The sequence below is a fragment of the Delphinus delphis genome, chromosome 3 (assembly GCF_949987515.2).
Source record: "Delphinus delphis chromosome 3, mDelDel1.2, whole genome shotgun sequence".
NCBI lineage: Eukaryota > Metazoa > Chordata > Mammalia > Artiodactyla > Delphinidae > Delphinus > Delphinus delphis.
Window position 1 is genome coordinate 142,506,042 of NC_082685.1, and position 20,479 is coordinate 142,526,520.

The 20,479-nt window shown below is 37.0% G+C and overlaps 1 protein-coding gene across 1 annotated transcript in view; it reads left to right on the forward strand.

Annotated features, from left to right (window-relative positions):
• The window catches only part of NUP155 (nucleoporin 155), a 61,729-nt gene extending 42,607 nt beyond the window's left edge, over positions 1 to 19,122 (forward strand). The window contains exons 23-35 of the mRNA XM_060009573.1: positions 159 to 350; positions 1,012 to 1,150; positions 1,828 to 1,963; positions 3,666 to 3,819; positions 4,026 to 4,130; positions 4,793 to 4,947; positions 8,628 to 8,757; positions 9,919 to 10,032; positions 10,929 to 11,049; positions 11,502 to 11,612; positions 14,135 to 14,271; positions 15,495 to 15,601; positions 16,236 to 19,122. Coding sequence (XP_059865556.1) covers positions 159 to 350; positions 1,012 to 1,150; positions 1,828 to 1,963; positions 3,666 to 3,819; positions 4,026 to 4,130; positions 4,793 to 4,947; positions 8,628 to 8,757; positions 9,919 to 10,032; positions 10,929 to 11,049; positions 11,502 to 11,612; positions 14,135 to 14,271; positions 15,495 to 15,601; positions 16,236 to 16,374 — 1,740 coding nt within the window. The 3' untranslated portion in view covers positions 16,375 to 19,122. The remainder of the gene's footprint in view (positions 1 to 158; positions 351 to 1,011; positions 1,151 to 1,827; positions 1,964 to 3,665; positions 3,820 to 4,025; positions 4,131 to 4,792; positions 4,948 to 8,627; positions 8,758 to 9,918; positions 10,033 to 10,928; positions 11,050 to 11,501; positions 11,613 to 14,134; positions 14,272 to 15,494; positions 15,602 to 16,235) is intronic.
• Positions 19,123 to 20,479: the final 1,357 nt, after the last annotated feature.

Here is a 20,479-nt window from a genome sequence, read left to right on the forward strand (position 1 = left end):
GTAAAATTTTATTATTTTTTATAGTTTAATATATTTTATCTTTTGAATTATAGAGTCTATTAATGTTTTGATATTTTAAATTATTAAATTTCATTCTGTGTGAAAATACAATATTCCTATATTTTTGATCAGAAGAGGATTTTCTTTTATACTCCTAGGAATTTCAAGAACAGTTGAAAATCACCACCTTTAAAGATCTGGTAATCAGGGACAAGGAACTGACCGGGGCATTAATTGCTTCTCTAATCAACTGCTACATCAGAGATAATGCTGCTGTTGATGGCATTAGTTTACACTTACAGGACATCTGCCCACTGCTGTATAGCACTGATGATGCAGTTTGTTCTAAGGTATGATGCTTTGTTACCCGTTTCAGTGTTTCTTAGAGGAGGTTTCATGGTATGATGAAAGCACACTAGAATTGTAATCAGGAACTGTTGTCTTTTGTTTGACATACGACCTTGGGTAGGTCTTTTAACCTTCCATGGTGTCAGGATCCTCATCTGTGTAAGAAAGACATTGGAATATATTATTTCTTAAAATCCGTATATAACTTTTTCATAAAGAATCTTTGACAGTATTTTCTAGACGGTATTTAAAAAATGGTTAACTATGCCTTTCCTTAAAAATTAAGAAAAAATCACTAAAACTCTGTAATAAATTAGAGCTAATTGGGCAATTTTTATTGATCCTTTCCTACAGGTGAAAAAAATTTTAAAAATCAGTGTTGCTCGGACTGCCTGCTGACCAATAATGTATTGACTAGGCAAGAGATTTACCAGTCAAAAGCTGTCTTGCTTACATATTTGTGAGAGGAATTAAGAATAGCTAGGATTTTTTGGTCAAAAACTTTTCTGTTTAAAATTAAGAAGAAGTAAGTTTGTAGAGTTGTTTTTATCTTTGATGATAATCACCCGGATGTAAATTTAAACATAGACTAAACAAAACTTGTATTGACAGCATCATCCATGTGCTTGTATCTTTTTAAGTTCTTGTCATCTCTACTTCTAGGCAAATGAGCTTCTCCAGCGTTCCCGACAAGTTCAAAATAAGATTGAAAAGGAAAGAATGTTAAGGGAATCATTAAAGGAGTATCAAAAAATCAGCAATCAAGTGGACCTGTCCAGTGTTTGTGCTCAGTATAGACAAGGCGAGAAACAAAATGTTCTTCATACCTTCTGCTTAACTCGGAGGGATATCTTCCTTCAGCTTTCAGTAGCCCAAGTGATATGACATAGGGAATTCATTTCTTATGTCTTAGTATTTGATGACTGCACCAGCTTCTACAAAAGCTATAACGCTCTTTTTATGTCTTGAAATGTGTAACTTTTTAACATTGGGGTTTCAGTCCTATTCCAGTTAAACTACTACCTGTGTTAGATTGCTTTCTGGGTTACACTTATCTTTCAGATGCTTTAGATTCTTTTGACTAATTTTAAAAATACTACCTGTCTGCTCACTTTAAAATTACTTTAAATCTAATCTAACATAACATAGTAACTGTTAGTACAGGTACTACTTTGAATCCTAAGATTTTTTTTCCATCAAGGAACTGCAACCCTCCTTTTTACTATTTTAAATATGAAATTTTTTTGCAATAAAGAAAATACATTTAACAGCTGCCTTTAAGGCATGTTGGAACCTAGTTCTTCGGTAGACTCATCAGAAATATTTTACATGATGTTGTCACCTGGGTGACTGATATACAGTAGAAACCTCATAGTAGTAAACATAATAACCTTGATCAGTATTTTTATAAGCCATCTAAGGAAAATGTATCCACTTAATAATATGCCTTAACTCTTTGTCCTTTGTCTTTCCTATTAGTGCGTTTTTATGAGGGTGTAGTGGAGCTCTCTCTTACTGCTGCAGAGAAAAAAGATCCTCAGGGTCTTGGACTTCATTTCTATAAACATGGAGAACCAGAAGAAGACATCGTGGGACTTCAGGCTTTCCAAGAAAGGTGAGTTTTATCACCTTAACAGATGCAACTTTATGGATATAGACTTTTCTTTGTGTAAAGTTTGATTGATGGTATTAGGAAAATAATATTTCAAGTACAACTCATAAAATTGAATTACGCTTTCACCTAAAAATGTCTTGTTTTATCAAAGGTGTGAATCAGTATTCTAATTATTAGCCTAGGGATAAAATTATAGCCTGGTGGGAATTCTTAAGGACCTAAATGTTTTTGAACTTGGCTCTTTGGTTTTCCTGAGATTGTATTAATGTCAATTTGAAATGCAATTACGATTTTGGAAACAAAACTGCTGCCTCACCTGCCCCACTGCCAATGTCTGGTTCTGGATGAAGATTAGTATTTTAAAGGATGATTTTTAAATGTTCACAGATTATTAGAGACTGTTTAAAAAAAAAAGTATGTCCAGGGCTTCCCTGGTGGCGCAGTGGTTAAGAATCCACCTGCCAATGCAGGGGATACGAGTTTGAGCCCTCGTCCAGGAAGATCCCACATGCCGCAGAGCAACTAAGCCCGTGTGCCACAACTACTGAGCCTACGCTCTAGAGCCTGCGTGCCACGACTACTGAAGCCTGTGCGCCTAGAGCCCGTGCTCCGCAACAAGAGAAGCCACCACCATGAGAAGCCCACACATCACAACGAAGAGTAGCCCCTGCTCGCTGCAACCAACGAAAGCCAGTGCACAGCAACAAAGACCCAATGCAGCCAAAAATAAATAAATAAATTTATTTTATTTTATTTTTTTTTTGCGGTACGCGGGCCTCTCACCGCTGTGGCCTCTCCCGCTGGGGAGCACAGGCTCCGGACGCGCAGGCCCAGCGGCCATGGCCCACGGGCCCAGCCGCTCCACAGCATGTGGGATCCTCCCGGACCGGGGCACAAACCCGTGTCCCCTGCATCGGCAGGCGGACCCTCAACCACTGCGCCACCAGGGAAGCCCAATAAATTTATTTTTTTAAAAAAAAGAACAGTAAAATAAGCAATATTTAAAAAAAAGAAAAAGTATGTCCATAAAGGAAATACATAACCAAAGATGTGTTTCATTTTTATGACTTTACCCTTTTAAACAAGTGCTTCTCAAACCTATTGAAAGAGCATATGATTTGTATTGTTTTTATTTTTTTTTTGCGGTACGCGGGCCTCTCACTGTGGCCTCTCCCGTTGCGGAACACAGGCTCTGGACGTGCAGGCTCAGCGGCCATGGCTCACGGGCCTAGCCGCTCCGCAGCATGTGGGATCTTCCCGGACCGGGGCACGAACCCGTGTCCCCTGCATCGGCAGGCGGACTCTCAACCACTGAGCCACCAGGGAAGCCCTGTTTTTATTTTTATTTATTTATTTTTAATTTTACTGGAGTATAGTTGCTTTACAGTGTTGTGTTACTTTCTACTGTACAGCAAAGTGCATCAGCTATACGTATACATATATCCCCTCTTTTTTGGCTTTCCTTCCCATTTAGGTCACTACAGAGCGTTGAGTAGAGTTCACTGTGCTTGCTACACAGCAGGTTCTCAACTATGGATGCTATGTATAAAATAGATAACTAATGATCTGTATTATTTTTAATACCAAATTGTGTGTGTGTGTGTATTTCCTCCAAAATTCTCTTTAGTTTATATTTCAATTACATAAGATAAACCAATTGATAACTAAATCATGGAATTGCTCCTTTTTCATTCTTTTTCAGATTAAACAGTTACAAGTGTATTACAGATACACTTCAAGAACTGGTAAATCAAAGTAAGGCTGCTCCTCAGTCTCCCAGCGTGCCCAAAAAACCCGGACCTCCAGTGTTGTCGTCTGATCCCAATATGCTGAGTAATGAAGAAGCAGGCCATCATGTAAGGGACATAGCATATTTTCGTTCTGCAAATACACTGTGTTTAGATGTTCTGTGTGGTGGTGGTGGCATAACCATCTTGGAAAGGGTAGTAACTCTTAGAACTTACCATTTAAGGATTCTTGATTTCTTACCAGAAGCTTATAAGGCTAAGGAGTCATGTCGAGCCTTTAACTGTGCTAATTTTTGCTGTTTTCTTCATTTTAGTTTGAACAAATGCTTAAATTGTCTCAAAGATCCAAAGATGAACTCTTTAGTATTGCCCTTTATAATTGGCTAATACAAGCTGACCTTGCAGATAAACTGCTACAGGTAAAAAATATTTTTATACCATTGTTGTTAATTTATATTTTTAAGTAGCATAACTCAGTGGGTTAAGCACATATAGTCATAAGGGAATTCAGTTTTTCACCCTGTACCAACCGTTAGGTGTTAGTGAAAAGCCAAGTAATGTAATACCTTTTCTTAGTGAGCAAGGTCGTCTGTTGGTCTAGTTTTCTTGTTATTTAGAAGCTGATTGGGATTGTTTACATTGTGGGGTGAAAATCAATGGATTATGAGTTAGGAGACCTGAACTTTGTCTTAGCTCTGCCATTAAGCCACTTCACAAATAAATGTCCTTTCACTACCCTAAGTCATAGTGTTCCTCTTTGCAATTTGATAATTGCAAAGATGCTTTTGAGCTCAGAATCTAGGAATCAATAGCTGTGTTCTCAAAGTTTATTAAAAGATTTGTAATTGGATTATAATAAATTGTTCTTATCAACCTAATGCAACTATCATAGCAATTCTTTGATTAACTGTGGTAAAACAATCATTTATAATGAGAAAAATTGCCCTCTCTTATCTGTTACTAGATTATAATATTGCTTATGTATTCATAAAACAAGGCACACCTATAAAATGATATATTTGCTATCTGAAGAGCAAGTGGGTAGTCAGAAAATGTTTCTGATTAACTTTACAATTTCCAGATTGCTTCTCCATTTCTGGAGCCACATCTAGTCCGAATGGCCAAAGTTGATCAAAACAAAGTTCGTTACATGGATTTACTCTGGAGGTATTATGAGAAGAACAGAAGTTTTAGCAATGCTGCTCGTGTCCTATCCAAATTGGCTGACATGCATAGGTATGGCCTAATATTCTCACTGTGACAAATAATTGATAACTGGGCTATATCTAGTTACATCCAGATTTCAGATATTAAATAAAACCTTATTCAGGTTATACATACATAAAATTTTTATGCTTTTACTTGGATTTATCTAAAGTTTATAGTTTTCTCTCTTTGTTTGTTTTTAATAATGTGTAGCAGGTACCAAATACCTCCTACTAAATAAACTCTCTATTCAAACTGTCTTGTAAATCCTTTTCTTTAAAGTATGTCTTTAGATTCTTTCCTATTAACAGCAATTAATTACTATTCTTTTTCTTTTTTAATATTTATTTATTTTTATTTGGTTGCGCTGGGTCTTAGTTGAGGCAGGCGGGCTGCTTAGTTGCGGCATGTGGGCTCCTTAGTTGCGGCTCACTGGCTCCTTAGTTGTGGCATGAGAACTTTTAGTTCTGGCATGCGTGTGAGATCTAGTTCCCTGACCAGGGATTGAACCCAGGCCCTCTGCCTTGGGACCGTGGAATCTTAACCACTGCGTCACCAGGGAAGTCCCTTAATTACTATTTTTAACTAAAGGACAATAAATACTTCTCAAAGTCTTTATAATTTTAAACGTTTAACAAATTCCAGGCTAATTTCCTCTACTCTCTTTAAATTACTGAATAGGTCTTGGAGCATATATATTGAGGATTGTTAAGAATCCTGTTAAAGAGTGCATTGAAATTTCTAATTAGGTTGTCGTATCAAAAGACAACTTAAAATTTTGGACAGATCATTAATTTGACCCTCTTTTCATTTGGAATTTTCTTTGCCACAATAGTGCAGTGCTATTTCCAAAATCTGGAGATTGGTTAAGTTAGGACAAGGAGGTGTTTGAGACAAGGTTGTTATTAAACCAAGTTAATCAGAATGGTTACTTAAATCACCCAGATATGGCTAATAGCAAGTGTGAGAGTTTGTGTATCTGTTTGTGTGTGTGCTCATGCAGTTGTAATTATTGCATGTGTGGGCCCAAGGCATTTTTGGTCTTCTTGCTATCTTTGGTCTTAATAGTCATTTGGTTTTTTTCTTTTTTTTTTTTTTTGTTTCTTTTTTAATTTTTGGCTGTGTTGGGTCTTTGTTGCTGCACACAGGCTTTCTCTAGTTGCGGCGAGCGGGGGCTACTCTTTGTTGTGGTGTGTGGGCTTCTCATTGCAGTGGCTTCTCTTGTTGTGGAGCACGGGCTCTAGGCGCATGGGCTTCAGTAGTTGTGGCACACAGGCTCAGTAGTTGTGGCTCGCGGGCTCTAGAGTGCAGGCTCAGTAGTTGTGGTGCTCAGGCTTAGTTGCTCCACGGCATGTGGGATCTTCCTGGACCAGGGCTCGAACCCATTTCCCCTGCCTTGGCAGGTGGATTCTTAACCACTGTGCCACCACAGAAGCCCCCTAGAGTGGCTCTTAATTGCCCTTTCATTAATATTTACTGACCTTGTTCCTTGTTATAACAGTTACTATATTCTTGTTATAAAATATTCAGAAATCCTCTGACTTTTAAGAACAGTGCCCATTGTCCATTTCTACTTCACACACACATAACCTAATTTCCTCCTCATGTGAGAGACCCTATACGTCTTACCAGCTCTCAGCTTACCGTCTCTTTCCACAATAAAATCTTTTTCCGACTATTATGTTACTCTTTCTCACTACACTTTTTTTTTTAATTTATTATTTATTTATTTATTTTTGGCTGCGTTGGGTCTTTGTTGCTGTGCGTGGGCTTTCTCTAGTTGCGGCAAACAGGAGGATACTCTTCGTTGCGGTGCCTGGGCTTCTCATTTCAGTGGCTTCTCTTGTTGTGGAGCACGGGCTCTAGGCACACAGGTTTCAGTAGTGGCTCACGGGTTCTAGAGCACAGGCTCAGTAGTTGTGGTGCACGGGCTTAGTTGCTCCGTGGCATGTGGGATCTTCCTGGACCAGGGCTCGAATCCGTGTCCCCTGCATTGGCAGGTGGATTCTTAACCACTGCGCCACCAGGGAAGCCCTCATGACACTCTTTGTACATATGTAGGCTGCACCAAGTAAGTTGGCGGCTATAGTGTTCTACTTTTTTTTTTTTTTTTTTTTTTTGCGGTACGCGGGCCTCTCACTGTTGTGGCCTCTCCCGTGGCGGAGCACAACCTCTGGATGCGCAGGCTCAGCGGCCATGGCTCACGGGCCCAGCCGCTCCACGGCATGTGGGATCTTCCCGGACCGGGGCACGAACCCGTGTCCCCTGCATCGGCAGGCGGACTCTCAACCACTGCGCCACCAGGGAAGGCCCGAGTGTTCTACTTTAAATAATTTGGAAATATGACCCATGTTGAAAATGTTTGTTTCAAGTGGGTTTTTTTTTAAGAGATGAGAGGGGAGGTAAAGGAAAGCCTCTTAGAAGCAAAGTTCCTAAAGGTACAGAGTCCTTTATATTTGATCTTAAGAGATGGTCAGTGCTAATTACCTGTCATCCACACACGTACTTTGCAAGATAGGAGAAAGGAGTTAATATTTTCTTTCTTTTGGTTTCTTTTTGGAAGGGGAAAACTTATAGGAGCCATAGCTATGTAGAAGGACAGTTTTTTAAGTAAGACCTTCTCTGAAAGTAAAAGAAAGCCAGTTTTTTCCTGATTCAGATTGGCATTAATGGGGATATCAAAAGTTTCATTTAATACTTGTTGATCTGAGGGGTTGCCAACAACTAAATGAGTTAGTATGTTTGTTTTTAATGCCAAGTTGCTTTATAATGTCAAAGACCCAGGTCTGATGGACTTAGGGGATTAGAAAGGACTGAAGATGGTAATCATGGATGTGGATACATGCTTAGGGCATTCTGACACCTGTCAGTCAATCAGCCAGCAAATAGATTTTGAGTACCAGTGATAATTCAAGGCATTGAGGAAGGGAGTAGTGAACAAGATCGACACCATCCCTGCTCCTAAGGTGCTCTCATTCTAGTGGGCAAAGACCATAGACAGACAAGTTCAGATTCTATAAATACAGTAAAAACAGGATTTTACAGTAGAAAGTGCCTTGGGGAATGGGGAGCTGCTTTAGTTAAGATTGGTCAGAGAAGGCCTCAGACAAATTGTCATTAAAATTGATTCTCAAATGACAGGAAGAGGCAGCTATTAAAGAAATGGAGGAAGTGGTTTAAGCACAGAAGCGATGGTCTCTGAAGAGGCACTGCATCAGATTTAAGTTTATCATGTTTAGGGTACAAAAAAGAAAGCCAGTAGGGTTGGAAATGGTGAACAAGGGAGGAATGAGAGGAGGTTGGAGGAGTAGGTAAAGGAGATTGGAGGGTCTTAAGAAAGCATGTGACGTGATCTGATTTTTGTTTTTAAGAGGTCACTCTAGTTGCTGTGTGGAAAATGAAATGTAGTATTTGCCATATTAAGGTAGAGAAGTGAAGAATATGAGGAATAATAAGTTTAATTTAATTTTAGAATAATCCAAGTTTTAATATACTGAAGTTTTAAAATAGGAAGTTACTTTTTGGATGTAAACATAAGTATTTATGTGTTGACTTAAGTTGTGGATCTCTTTTATTAGAAATCCTCTAATTTTTCAAGTTTCAAATGGCCTTTTATGTTAATTTGGCATAAATAGTACATCATAGCTGATATATATGTATATTGGATCCTTAAGAATTCACATGAATAAAAATAAGGATTTTCCCCCCAGCACAGAAATTTCACTTCAGCAGCGACTAGAGTACATTGCTCGTGCCATTCTTAGTGCCAAAAGTTCCACTGCCATTTCATCAATAGCTGCAGATGGTGAATTCCTTCATGAATTAGAAGAAAAAATGGAAGTAAGTGCTAACGACACTTAAGTCTTATCCACATTGATTAGTAGCCACGTGTTAGTCCACTTCCTCTCTTCCCCTAGTAGATAATAGGTCTGTGGCAGTCAGTATTAATTTTAATCTCTTATGCCTTCTTTTTTTCTTTTCATATTTATATATAAATCTTTTAAAAGATTTTAATGATACAGCATTTGGGTCCTAGGACATTGCTGTAATCTAAAAGTTTTCTCTATGGCATTTCTAAAGATTTATTCTAACTATTCTAACACCAAGCAGATTATGTCACATTCACCATTTATTCTGGAGGCTAATAAGTAGATGTGTAGAGTGGGCTAAACTGCCTTTACTAAGAGACACAAAAATGTATAATGGTCCACATACAAAACCTTATTTCTCATTCACAAAATCCAGAGTTGGTGTTCCTGATTGGCATGTTGCTTTCTTCCACTTGGTGACGTCAGTTCCCAAGTTCTATTTTCTGGCTCTACCATTCCAATGGCCTTACCTTTTTCTTTGATCAAAGGGAGGAAGGGGGAAAAGAGCATGTAAGAAGCACATTCACTCTTAAAAAACCTCAACCCTGAAGTGGCATACTGTACTTCTGTTGACATTCCTTTGAAGAGAACATAGTCTTACAGCCATACTCCTAGCAGAGGAGGCCGGGAAGTAGAGGCTGGCCATTTTGTCTGGCTATAATCATGGGCAAAACAGGTGTTGGTGAGTAGCAAAGGCTCTCTGTCACAGCACAGTCCCTGTGTAATCTTCTATTGTAATGAAGGGTTGCTAGTCTGTTATGATAAAAGTCTTTATACATTTTTTTAAATTTGGGTAGAATTGACATATAACAGTTGCTAAGGTATACAACATAATGATTAAATTTTTCTATATATTGCAAAATGATCACCACAGTAAGTCTAGTTAGCATCTGTCACCATAAATGATTACAAAAAAATTTATTTTCTTGTGATGAGGACTCTTTAAGACCTACTCTTCTAGCAACTTTCAAAATATGCAACACAGTATGATTAACTGTAGTCACTATGCTGTTATTTATATATTATTTTTATTTTAACAAACTTAAAGTCAGATACTAGGAGTCATTCCTTCAAGTACCTGGTGATTTATCATGAAGAACTTAAGATTTGATTTTTTTTCTACCCAAACTAGGTTGCTAGGATCCAACTTCAGATACAAGAGACACTACAAAGGCAATATTCCCATCATTCTTCTGTACAGGATGCAATTTCTCAGCTGGACTCTGAGCTAATGGACATAACTAAGGTAATAAAAAAGCAAGTGAAATTCCTATAGTAGTCACCTATTATCTTGTTTCTTTTGCATTTTATTTTGTGTTTAAGATAAGCCGTCTTTGGAAGCATATCACTGAGCTGACACATCACCACTGTGGTATCTCACTCTTAGAAAAAGCTATGTTTCTCTTTCCAGGCCAATTTCTATCAAGAATCTATCAGCCTCACATGGGGCTTTGTTAAAACTCCTGCCACCTATTTTATGGCCTTGTTTCTTATCTTGAAAAAGTAGTTTATCTTTGCTTAACTCTCCAAGCCTCTCCCACTCTGTACCCTTCTGAACAGTTTCTTTTTCAATTATTCATGGACATTTCTCTAAGTACCCTGAAGCACCGTTAGATTTGTCAGTATTTCCGTGATTTTTCAAACCTTAATTTAGACAACACTAATTCTAAAAGAAATGTCATTGCAGTATCTTGCTCTCAGCCAAGAAAAAAGAAGGCACACATATTTAAATCTGTTTAAATGTGTTTTCCGTGCATTTACCTTTTTTTTTTTTTTTTTTTTTTTTGCGGTACACGGTACACGGGCGTCTCACTGTTGTGGCCTCTTCCGTTGCGGAGCGCAGGCTCAGCAGCCATGGCTCACGGGCCCAGCCGCTCCGTGGCATGTGAGATCTTCCCGGACCGGGGCACAAACCCGTGTGCCCTGCATCGGCAGGTGGACTCTCAACCACTGTGCCACCAGGGAAGCCCGCATTTACCATTCTTAATCTGGCATTACGACCACCTACATGTCATCACATCTTTGTATCATATTTTTGGAACTTTAGATAAAATCTTTGGTTACTTTTAACTTTGAGGGAGTTCTTCACTGTTAATTTCTGAATACTAATCTCTGGTTGGATGTTGGCATTTTCTTCTACAGCTTTATGGGGAATTTGCTGACCCATTTAAACTGGCAGAATGTAAACTTGCAATAATTCATTGTGCCGGTTATTCAGACCCTATACTGGTGCAGACACTTTGGCAAGATATCATAGAGAAAGGTAAGTGTTCATTTATAGATGTATTAGCTGTATGTTATTTAGTGACTTAGTAGAAGAATGAATGCAAGCTGTTAACGGTCATATATTTAGGGCTCATGAGAATTGTATATACCTAAACAGAGGGAAGTGGAGGGTACTTGATATGGTGGAGAGCGATCCTGTAGAGAATGATCCCAGTAAATATTTGAGAGGACCCTCAGAAAAGATGTGTCATTTTTGTGGTTTATACTGCTTAATAAGGGATTCTGAGACACTTAGCTCGGATTCTCATAACTAGTGCCCTGGTAAGTGGAAAGTATATCAGACAGTAACAGAAACACAGAATCTGCTCATTATATTAACGTGCATAGAAGTTCTAGTATTTTGTACCTTGAAACAGAATAAAATAGTCAATTTAAAATTTTCACAATAAAAACAGCTTGGGTTTCTAATGACATGTCTCTTTCCTACAGAACTGAATGAAAGCGTGACATTGAGCTCCCCAGACAGGATGCATGCTCTTAGTCTCAAGATTGTGCTCCTTGGCAAGATGTATGCCGGCACACCTCGTTTCTTTCCTCTAGGTAAGCCATAACCTTAGCTACGGTTGTGGGGCTTTTATCTTTTTGTTTTGATGGTTTTCTTCATTGACATAGAAAAATAATGGTTTGTAGGGCAAAATCATTTTGTTGTTGCTATTTATTAGCTCTGCGGTTTCATTCTACCTCTCCAGAAAGAAACACCTCCAAAGAATAGCAGAATTTGTTGATGAATAGTTGGGTATGAAACTCTCTTTGCTTGACCTTCCAAGTTGATATATCTATCTTGGGATAGTCTGACTAACAGACCGTAGTGGTTATGTTACTGGTAACCCTATACACGCTTGAAGAGAAGGGGAAAATAGCTGGTGTTTTTGTGCATGGATGATCTGTGATTGATTCAACTGCCCCCTGTTATATTGAGGGCATATTTTTCTTTAAAATAGCAGGTAGTTTCGTTAAAAATGTAATTTTTGTGAACTCCTTTCTTAACCAGATATACTGACTATTTGTTATGTAGGAGACTCTGTTATAAGCCATTTGCCAACCTATAATGTCTTCCTCGGTTGTAAACCAATAGACTCAACATAAATATATTCATACAGTAGAATGTTAAATAAGCACTTTGTGTTTTTGAAAAATGTTGAGAAACATGAAAACGCTTATAACATAACATCAAATTGTTTTTTTGTTTTTTGTTTTTGCGGTACGCGGGCCTCTCACTGTTGTGGCCTCTCCCGTTGCGGAGCACAGGCTCCAGACGCGCTGGCTCAGTGGCCATGGCTCACGGGCCTAGTCGCTCCGTGGCATGTGGGCTCTTCCCGGACCGGGGCACGAACCCGTGTCCCCTGCATCGGCAGGCGGACTCTCAACCACTGCGCCACCAGGGAAACCCTCAAATTGTTTTTAAAATAGGAAGATCCAGACTTGTTTATAGACCTTCTCTGATTTAGGGTTTATTCCCTGGACATGGTAAGAAATAAAACTATTATAATCATACCCTTATTTCTTGTAAGTACAGTATTAAAAACTGCCATGCCAAAACAACAAAAAACTGCCATGCCATTTCATTGATCAGGAAAATAAAGAGAAAATAAAGAGCAAATGTATATATATGTCTTATGAGTATGTGAAACCTGACAGTTTTAATAGCAAAAAGGCCACATTGTACACAATCCCTTTTGAGGGTATTTCTGCTTTGACTTAAGATTTTTAATTGTTGAACCCAATAAAATTCAGGGTAGAAGAGGCCTTCCTTTTTCTATCACTCTCTCAATGGCAAACAGGTTCCAGGGGGCTTCAAACTAGAACAAATTGAGTCTTTAGAATTTTTATTACCTTTCCAGAATCTCTGTATGGTAATTTGTAGGGGAGATGCAGGTTCAGTGGCACTATTTTCAGTGACTCCTCTTGCCCATGGTTACTCACATTGGTCAGTCTCAGATTTTAGGTACCATAAATAAGAATTTGATTGTTACTGTTAAGATCTTATTTATGGGACTTCCCTGGTGGCACAGTGGTTAAGAATCCGCCTGCCAATGCACGGGACATGGGTTCGATCCCTGGTCCAGGAAGATGCCACATGCCGCGGAGCAACTAAGCCCGTGTGCCACAACTACTGAGCCTGTGCACTAGAGCCCGTGAGCCACAACAAGAGAAGCCACTGCTATGAGAAGCCCGCGCACCACAACGAAGAGTAGTAGCCCCCGCTGGACGCAACTAGAGAAAGCCCACGCACAGCAACGAAGACCCAACGCAACAATCAATCAATCAATCAATTTAAAACAAAAAATCTTATTTATGATGTAACAGGTAGTAAAAAGTGAGACTGGGACCACAGTTACAATCATCAAAATAAATAACTTATGAATCTTATGAATATTACATTTAATATTTCTAAAATCTAGATGCAGTAGTGCTTCTTTTCTGAAAAGCTGTTAAATTGAAGGTACAGTATTTCAAGATATTAAATATTATCAGTGGGTCCTCTCCAATAGTGGAATTGTGAATGCTCTCTATTTTCTTCTTGTTCTTTTGCTGTTTTCCAAATTCACTATAAGTTTTTTCTCTAATAGCTTTAAAGTGTGTAATTGAATGGTTTTAGCATATTTACAGAGTTGTGCAACCATCATCACAATTAAATTTAGACCATTTTCATCACCCCAAAAAAGAAATTATATCCACCTTCAGCCCTAAGCAACCACTGTTTTACTTTCTATCTCTATAGGTTTGCCTATATTTCGGTATATGCCTTATTTTTTATTAAAAGAAATTGTTAAATTGTTTTTTTAAAGATTTTCCTGTAGAAACTGTTCAGTTATGAGTAAGGCCTACTTTTTAGTATCAAGAGTTAACAATTCTACAACAACAAGAAAATGGTAATTATATGAGGTGAAGGACATGTTAACTAACCTTATTGTGGAAAACATTTTGCAATATGTATGTGTATCAAATTATCACATTTATACCTTAAACTTAGACAGCGTTACATGTCAATTATATCTCAGTAACGCTGGGCGCAAAAAAAGAGTTAACAATCCCAACTTCTGGTCCTTTTCTCTCCCCAGATTTTATTGTGCAGTTCTTAGAGCAGCAAGTTTGTACTTTGAACTGGGATGTGGGTTTTGTGATACAGACAATGAATGAAATTGGAGTGCCATTACCTAGACTACTGGAAGTATATGATCACTTGTTCAAGTCACGGGTAAGGAAAATATTAAATAAAATAAAATAATTTATTTAGTTAAATCAATTAACTTTCTAGATACAGGAGCGGAGTATTTTGCTTGTGTGTTTGTAAGTATCTCATCTAATACAGTTGTATCAGAAATTTGCTTCATTGGTTAAGCAAATTATGCTTCAGACTTTTTTAAAACCAGTAATGAGAGTTGCTTTGCTATATATCGTGATAAAAATCAAATATTTTTTAATATTAATAAACATAATTATATATGCTTTACTTTTAGTGGAACAGGCTAAATACATGAAGAATTATTATTTACTTCAAAGAAACAAAATATCAGTGTGTTTATTCACTGTAACCTCATCTAAAATATCAGTGCTTAAAGATCTTTCCACAAGAAAAGAAAATTTAACTATGTATGGTGACGGGTGGTAACTAGACTTACTATGGTGATCATTTTGCAGTGAATGCAAACGGTGAATCACTGTATTGTACACCTGAAACCAATATAATGTTATATGTCAATTATGCCTCAATTTTTTAAAAATGATCTTTCTCACCATATTTAACCTTATTGGACTGTATATTTTGTAATTTTTATCCTAAGGTCAAAAACCAAACAAAACCTGTTGAACTGGATTGCGTTTAATACTAGTCATGATTATAGTACCATCGTCAAAACATTCATACAGTGCTTTACACGGCACTTGTATATCTCATTAAAACTCATAATGAGCCCATGATGGAAATGAGCAAGTAGTAGTATCCCCGTCTTCTACTACATCTGACAAGGGCAAAGAGGTTAAATAACCTGCTCAAGTCACATGGCTAGTAGTGATGAAACTAGAACTAGAATTAAGATTCTCTGACTCCTGATTTAGTCTCTTATTCACACTATCGGATTAAGTCTGCATAAGTTCAAAGTAAAAATGGTGTCACAGCCAATAGGAAGAGATGGATTTTCTTCTCTTACTTCAGGTTCCTAAGCAGGAAATTTGTATGCTCTACACAGTGGATCGATACATCAAATATTCTTCCTAAATAACACCACAATGAAGTTTTCAGTGCTATTCATTATTAACCATAATCAGATATATAATTTAGTAACCACATAATATTAAATGCTTATTTTAATATCAGTAAATTTTGCTTTGGACATTGATGACTATTTTAACTAACATAAATGATTAAAAAATCAGTTGACACAATTTGCCTTACAACTCATGATGTATTTTTCTTTATAGGATCCATTCTGGAACAGAATGAAGAAGCCGCTGCACCTTTTGGATTGTATACATGTACTATTGACAAGATATGTTGAAAATCCTAGCCAAGTTTTAAATTGTGAGAGGTAAGTATGAATTAGATATACTTTATTATATACCAAAGGCTTTTAAATGCACCTAATAAATACCTGGGTAACAAATTTGGAGACAGTGGGGCACGATATGGAAACTAAAAGAAGTATGCGAGATTTAAGCTCTTGTGCATGTTTGCAATAACTATTTGAATGATATCAGTCAGTATTTATGAAAGGTTAGAGTTTTTTCCATTTTTCAACCCTTGTCCTGAAGTCTTTCTAAAGGTGACAGGATAAAATTAATGAATTACTCCTAAACACCTTTCACTTTGAATTAGTGGCCTAGGAAGTTCAATTATGTATTTGTGATATTAATGGCCATTTCAAGATATATTTGTTTGAAAAGGCCAAATGAATATAAATAATATTAATTTAAGGAGTCATCCCTTACTGCCTCCTTCTCATTATAATAATCTTCAAAAGGGAAATGGTGGTGATGTGGCAATCCACCTACCCCCTGAGTTTCCTTCTCTATTTTCATTTATTTGCCATTTACTTAATTACATGATCCTTGCTCTCATGTGGGACTATAATAAGTAAGGTTAGCAGAAGTTGAAGGGAAGTCCTATAGGAGGAAATGCTTCTAAATATGTAGATGGTTGATCAGGTGTCTTTTTCATTACAGGAGAAGATTCACAAATCTCTGCCTGGATGCCGTTTGTGGTTATCTGGTTGAGCTCCAGTCTATGAGCTCCTCAGTAACAGTACAGACCATCACTGGGAATTTTAAATCTCTTCAGGCTAAACTAGAACGGCTTCATTAATTATTGTAATGTATTTTCATCCATGCGTTTTGATCTGTAAAATAAAAGCTCAGCTGGGTCCAGATTTCAGGTGCTATAAGTCTAAGAATTTAAGAATAATTTTAGTAGAAACATGTTTTTAATAAGTGGCTGGTATCAGCAGAGAGTACATTTGCAGGTGAATTCTTTTTTACTACATAATACTGTTTTGTTTTTTAATAATCAGGTTAAACAAATGAAATAAGATTATGATTTTAACACAAAGATAAAAAAATAAAAAACTCTTATTTTTAATTTATAGTATTCATTTTCAAGTTAGTTCAAGTGTCAAAACTTAAATAGGCTAGCTGAGCAGGTCCAGTCCCATAATACTAGATTCTACAACAGTTCCTAAATAGACAAATAAACACTGTCTCTTTCTAAAAGTTATTTAGGTTTTGGGTTTAACCTTGGAAAGAAATTTCTTCCAACTACTGATTTGGTCAGTTACAGTCCTTGTAATACACACCTGGTTGTTTTCTGAGCAAGTGATAAACTTGTAACTAATGTTCTATGTCTTAAAAACCTATGCAGGGAGATACTGTTTTCCCTCAGTGTTCACCTAGCTCTTCTTTGGCCTGGGACTACTGATTCCTTTAAAGCAGTGGTTCTCAAAATGTACACACCAAACTCTCACATCAGCATCATCTGGGAATTTGTTAGAAATTCAGATTCTCCAGCCCAGTCCCAAACCTGCTGAACCCAAAACTTTGGGATGAGTCCCAGCACTCTGTTTTAATAAGCCCTTCAGGACATTCTGGTACATGTCATGTTTGAGAACCATTGCATTAGAGGATACTACTAGTTTATGGATTGAGCTCCCTATCTGATTCCTCCTCCTCCCTCCCCCATCAATAACCACAACACACGTTTCACCCAAGACACACCATATATGAAGCAAAATAGTAATATAAAAATAGTTTTAAAATAGTTTTTCATCTTCAAAATTAGGATGACAAAACCAAGTGCCCCCAAGTCATGGCAACAGGGAGGGAGAAAAAAGTGGGAATGACCAGGTCTAACAAAAAAAACAAGAACATGGACTCCTTTCCTCTTACCTTTTATGCTACCAAGAGTAATTACCTTCTACCTATTATCACTAATGTATGTCTAACAATTTTCAAAATACATTTTGAAAATATTTTTCCTTCCACTTTTATTTTTTTCCCCAAGACCGTGGGTTGCCCTTTCCGTATTCTCTTAGAATTTAACTCCCTTTCTCCTATAATCTTCTAATTTATAATATTTAATAGAATGTCAAAATACCACTCATTAGGTACCACTGCCTCTCGTTTTTCAGCTTTTCAGTTCCCTGAGTTTAGATTTTTTGAATATGTAAAATGAATGTATGCTACACATTGTTAATTCTGTAAATTTAAAATTCTGTCATGTCTACTTAAAATGAAAGTCTTGCTTAAATACTGTACTTAGCCACAACTCCAGTTCTGCTACATGTTTTTGTTTTAAGCACATTTACATATAAGCACATTAATATATATGCTAAGTATACTGAACTGAAAATAATGAAGCTACATCTTTCATTAGGGCTAATGTGGCTAAATGGTCCTTAAGAATCAGAAATCTGAACCCTGTTTCTTTCATTTACATAAAATCTTTTGAGAGGGTTTAAGAATTCTAACCACACAGCAGATGTTTTCAGTATCCTTTGGAGGGTGGTAAGATTTCTAAGAGAAATTAAGATCCCCTCCTTCTTTTTAGTTGTCTAGAAGAGTGTTTCTAACACTTTTAACATTCATAAGAATCACTTCGATAGCCTGTTAAAACAGATGTTCCACCTTCAGTGTGATGATGAAACTGGTAAGTGGATCAGACTTGGAGTAGCATTGCTCTAGCACATTCATCCACTTCATTTATACACTTTGTATTTGGTGTTCATTCAACACAGTATTTATAGTGACTATTAAACATATATAGGCAATGAATAATAAGTGGAACGTATGAAACAGTGCATTCATTGTAGGCAGTGAGGAGTCACTGAAAGTCTTGGTTTTGACATATATTTATATTTTAGACAGATCATTTTAGTATGGCAAAATGTTTAGGAAAGAGAAAAATCTATTTTGAGTTAACTGTACAAGGTATGGGATATTGATCCTGAAATTCATGAAATGTATGTTCAGCATTTCTTTAGTATAATATACCTGGACTTACTAGTGACTTGTTCATTGAAAACCTCTCTGCTAACCACATAAATTTCCTCCACTTATATGTTTTATAGTTGATTTCATCTCAGGACTCACATATTACTCATTCTCTTCCTCAGGATACTTCCCACCTCCATCTTTTTTCCTCTTATTCATGAGGGGGAAATTATGATAGTGATACAGTTGTATCAGGAAAATAAAGAAATAGAACATTGAATCTGAAGGTCTTGAAAGGCACATGCTTTCCTTTCATTTTCTATCAGTTTTTTCATTTAAATTCTCTTAATAATAAAAAAATTTTGCAGAATATTTTTGAGTCTTCTAGTAAATCATTTAAACTCTTTGAAGTTTTATTTTCCTCATAAGGAAAGTTTCCTCATAAGGAGATTGAAGCTAAATGATAAGACTTTTTTAAATCCAAAATTTGTAAGAACTGATGTAATCTATTTTTATTCAGTTTTGTTGTTCTGCTTCACATATTAGTTAAAATACTATTGTTTTTACTCTTTTTCATTTCAAATAAACATTTCTACTGCATTATGGCATGTTTGAAATTAAACATTTGTTTTAGAACTCAGCTATGCTTCTTGTATTTGGCAGCTCCTATTAGCAGGAAGAATAACTCTTTTTAAGTTTAATCAGTTTGCCATGTGGGAACTAGGACTGTCGTATCTGCAGCCCACACCTGAGTGTCTACTTGTGTAATCAACATTTCCACTTGAATGACTGCCAAAGATCCTCATTCAAAATGTGACCAAATCTGCACTCATTCCTCTATCTCTCTGCCCTTTGCCTCCTCCTGTTCCTCCTCTGTTTTCTACCTGTCTTTATCATCTAATTACTCAAATCAGAAATACAGGTCTCATCTTTAAATTCCTTCCCCTCCCTCCAAATCCAGTTAGTCACCAATTTCTAAGCAAGTCTATTTACTTGATAAAGAAGTATCTGTCCAGTTACCTCACTATTTTAGTTTTTTAGAGTTTAGTCAGGTACCCTATTTCACTTGGATGCTTACAATAGTGTCTAAGTGGCTTTCCCGCCTCTAATTGGACCCTGTCTTCATTTTTTCCCTGCACTAAAGTCAGAGTTTTCTTTTAAAAATGTAAACCTAAATATATTATACCCCCACCTTCTTCAGAAGAAATTTCAGATTCCTGGTGTGACGTACAAGGACTCCACTGAAGTTGACAAAAATAAAAAAAGAATCTCAAGTTAGTTTAAGCAAACAAAGAATTTATTGGCCCTCAAAACTAAGAAGTCCAAATATAGAGCTACTTCCACATGACTAGATCCAGAACCTCAGTATCTTCACGGCTGTCTCTAGGTCAATTCTGCTTTTCTTTCCATCTTTATTTTTTTGTCTTTCTACAGTTTGCTCCATAAGCCCTGGGAGAGTACAGGCAATGTCAAGTTACTTCATTCTATTTACTCTAACCCAGAGGTATATTCAACAGACAAGTCCCAGGAAGGGTGCTGATTGACCCAGCTTGAGTTATGGACTCAGTTTTGGGGTACAGAATCATTCCCAAACTATACGTAACAGGAAAGAAGTGCTTTCCTAAAGAACTGGATGTTCGGCACACATCAGTCCACTGTATCTGTCCACCTACCTTACTTACCACTACATTCCTTGTGTTTTGATGAAAACTACAAAAGCATAGATCCAAGAAACTCAATGAACCCAGAGTAGGACAGACAAAATCACACATAAGCACAATATAATCAAATTCTCAGCAAACTAGAAATAAAAGAACTTCCTCAGCCTGATAAAAGACATCTATGAAAAAATGTACAGCTAACATTACACTTAATGGTGGAAGACTAAACACTTTTTCCTTAAAGTTGAGAACAAAATATGAATGTTTCTATTCAACATAGGACTGGAGGTCCTGATCAGTGCAATTTGGCAAAGGAAACACGAA